At 39.9% G+C, this 3,708-nt stretch overlaps 1 protein-coding gene across 1 annotated transcript in view; it reads left to right on the top strand.

Annotated features, from left to right (window-relative positions):
* The first annotated feature begins 294 nt into the window (after positions 1-294).
* The window catches only part of LOC101864547, a 17,951-nt gene continuing 14,537 nt past the window's right edge, over positions 295-3,708 (top strand). The window contains exons 1-2 of the mRNA XM_005106423.3: positions 295-355; positions 928-1,006. Coding sequence (XP_005106480.3) covers positions 327-355; positions 928-1,006 — 108 coding nt within the window. The 5' untranslated portion in view covers positions 295-326. The remainder of the gene's footprint in view (positions 356-927; positions 1,007-3,708) is intronic.

Raw genomic sequence — 3,708 nt, 5'->3', positions numbered from 1 at the left:
GAGGAGGAGGAGGAGGAAGGGGAGGAGGAGGAGGAGGAATTTGGGAGGAGGAGGGAGAAATGAGATAGGAGATATTCGTAGTGTGGAGAATGAGACGGGGTTTAGGAAAAGAGGGATAGGACAGAAGGGGGAGGAGAGAAAAGAGGAGGTGTAGGTCGACGAGGAGAACGAGGAGAAGGACGTAGAGGAGGAAAGGAAGAGGGGGGAGATGGAGACACAAGCAGGAGGGGGAGGGTAGAGAAGGAAAAACGGCAGCAAGCTTTTTTGTTTTCTCTTTTGAATCCATGCAGTATGAAGGCCTTGGTACCAACGAATGGGTTTACCCAATGGATCCCAAATCGACCAAGTTCTCAAAGTAAGTTCAGCACTCTCTTCATTAAATTCATTAAAGACTAAAGAAAAACCTTTTCTGATTCTGAAGGAGTCATTAGTACTTCGGGTAGGTTAAAAAACAACGGTAATGAGACCATGGGGTGGTGACAACAGCAGCAGCATTAGCAGGGATGGCAGCAGCAGTATTAGCAGGGATGGCAGCAGCAGCAGCAGCAGCAGCAGCAGTAGTAGTAGTTGTCTTTCCAAGGTGTTTGTTGAGGATTCAGGATGCACATGTTGACATCTATTTGTTTTTGTGCATTGAATCATGCTTTCTGTGGACAGACTCATTCTGCGAGTCAAAGATTTTTATTTGCAACAGAAAACGTGTTTCTTCGGGGTGGAATTTGCTGTTTGCTGCTCATGTAAATATGTCACAGGTAGGAAACATGTAGCAGAAATTATAAGTAGCGTGTAATTCCTCAGAACATATCCCTTTTCCACCCTATCTGTAGCTTTTATCCCAAACTCTCATTCCACCTCACCCCCCACCCCTCTGAGAAAAATAATTAAATCACTTCTGCAACTGGCCTGTGCTGCATTCGTCATCCCCAGGAAGTACATACTCTGCATGTTCTGGTCAACGATGACGCTGACCACCATAGGGGAAAGACCTCCCCCAGTTACAGAAGTGGTGAGAAATTTCCCCGAAAATTTACAGAGATTGTCCAAAGTGTGTGGTGAAAATGGCCACTGACAAAAATCATTGTTACAAGGACCAAGGTAGAGAACATATTCCCTTCTTTAAAAAATAAATTGGTTAAGGAAATGTATCCAATTTCAAATTTCTGTGATAAGATCATCATTCTGTGCCAACCTGTTTCTAGCTAAATGTCGCCTTAAGGGCAGCAAAAGGTGAAAGACTGATTGGGAAAGGTCGAACTATTTGTAATACTTAACTCCTGTGCGTATATATTCCGTATTTATTCAGATCCACCGTGTAATTAGATTGGGAGTGGAGTTACCATTTTTGAGAATATGCCCTTGTTCAGAAGTCCATGTATCTTTTGCTTGGCATTTGTGAGACCTTTGGGGCCAAAAGTTCTCTACACAACTGAGTGGTAGGTCTATTTCTATCACTCAAAAGCCATTTCATTTTCTCTATTTTCAGCCACCTGTCTTCTTGAATAAACGTGTCAACTCTCTGAATGTTAGATTCTCATTTTGACATTTGCTTCATGTCTTCCAGACTCGTTTTTTCCACATCAAACAAAGTGCCCCACCATCGTACCTTCTTTTTACTCTTTGTGTTTTCACCATTTTCAGCAATGAGACCGTACAATATTTAAGTTGGATTCTTTCCATTTCCGTATAAACATCGTATGACTCGACATACCTTAGATTTTATATTGATTTTAATAAAAGTTTACGACATTTGCAACACAATAAAGTCATATATGTTCCAAAAATAAGAAATGTTGCTAGAGAGCAACCATCAAAGAAAAAAAGGAGGAACATGATGACAATGAATGTTAGACAGGGAAGAAGGGCCAAACCACACCAGAGCGCCCGTCAGTCACCTTTACCTTGGTACCTTCGATAGTTTCTTAATGAGGATGGCCACGGTTGACGTGACGTTTTAGATGCACAGATCCAGTGGCGCTATTGCTTCTGTGACAACTAGTAGACTGCGTTGCCTTGTGTACTCCGTTTATAGATTGGGAAAAGTGTTTTTACATTTTTAGTTATAACAGCTTTTATCTTACTACCAGGACTTTTACAGAAAGAAGCTCTTAAACTAGGTGAGATGGAAATCATCCGGGGCTACAAAAAGCCATCTAGGTTGATTCGTGATATGTATTGTTTCTGAACGTCACACATAATACTACAGTTTAAACGAGATTAGGTGTATTATTTAAAACAAATTATGATGATGTAGATTATTTTTAGCACCCACTCCAATACAACACAGCTCTATGCGCTTTACTGTTTTGTCTCATGTCCTGATTAGATACCGGGTTTTTATGGTTACGTAGAAAATGTATCAACGTGGTAGTACTTGGTATACTTCAAAGGGGGGGGGGGAGCGGAAAGAGAAAGTCCACAATATTTGATAAAGGTATGCCGAAATATCACGTGGGGGCTGCATCTAAGTGATGACTTTTTTATAGTGCGGTCAAAAATTTGTGTCTCAACTTAATATACTCAAATATCTCTTTAACGGGTAAACCAGTGTCACGCATACTTTGCGCAACAGTTTGTATAAATTTGTCTTCACGTATTCATATTTTTCCATATCAATTTGAGGCTAGGTTTTAAAAAACTTTTCTTCATAAATTTATATAAAATACTATAATTCTCCATCAAGCAAAAAATGGAGTTGTTCACAGCACTTCCCGATTCTCACACACATTTTACATACGCACATGACCTACGCCAGAGCTCACCTATGACACTTTTTAGAGGCAAAACTTGATACAAGAAATCAATTTTATAGAGTGTAGTGAACACTTTTTTGCACTATAGGTTCTCAAAACATGCGTTAAATAAGTACAATGTCGCAATTAGAAAAACATGACGGACTTGCTTTTAGAATAACGATCATGCCCCAACTGCAAACCTTTTAAAATTTGTAGAAAACTCCACTTGGATTTTTTATCAGTATTTATTAAGGATTTTTCTAAAATGCAGCCAACAGGTGTTTACATAAATGTTTATCTGTTAAGACATATTGATACAAGTCATTGTGCGAAAGCTGGAGAGATGACAATAGTTTGATAGTTTAGAAAATATTTACCAATAGGTTGCGCCACGAATTTTTGACCGCCCTATAATGTCTGTTGCCCTACAGCTATCACATGTATGGCAAAGGGCAGCGCATTATTGTAAATAATTCTAGCTGTTGATGGCAGCCATTGGAGTTTTCATTAAAATAGGGGTGATATTTTAGTCATTCGTCTCCTTTTTAGACACCTTTTTCGCAGTTTGTTTTGAAACCATTGTAGTTTCAAGATAGTGGTGTTCAGTGTTCAGGTGGTTTCAGCAGCTAAATTTACTACATTATTGTTCTCTTTAACTTTCTATTCGGTTGTCTTTAGCAGCTGCTAATCGAGTTTTCTAATTTTGAACAAACGTATTGGTTATAGAGGCAGACAGCTGCTTTTTAGCGGTCTTTTCGCAAGCAAAATAGTGACATGCCTCTGTCCTCCTGGGGGATATTAGCTGTTGTTGCAACTTTGGTTCTTGTGTTTCGTGGGGAAGTCAGGTAGCGATCTCTGGGAGGGAAGTGAGGGGGTCGTCACAGGGAGCGAGTGAGCGAGCCAGCGAGAGAGGGAGAGAGAGAGAGAAAGAGAGAGAGAGAGATAGATAGATAGATAGATAGATAGATAGATAGAT

This window comes from Aplysia californica, unplaced genomic scaffold (assembly GCF_000002075.1).
Source record: "Aplysia californica isolate F4 #8 unplaced genomic scaffold, AplCal3.0 scaffold00532, whole genome shotgun sequence".
NCBI classification, from domain to species: domain Eukaryota; kingdom Metazoa; phylum Mollusca; class Gastropoda; order Aplysiida; family Aplysiidae; genus Aplysia; species Aplysia californica.
This window is presented reverse-complemented; position numbering and strand designations above follow the sequence as displayed.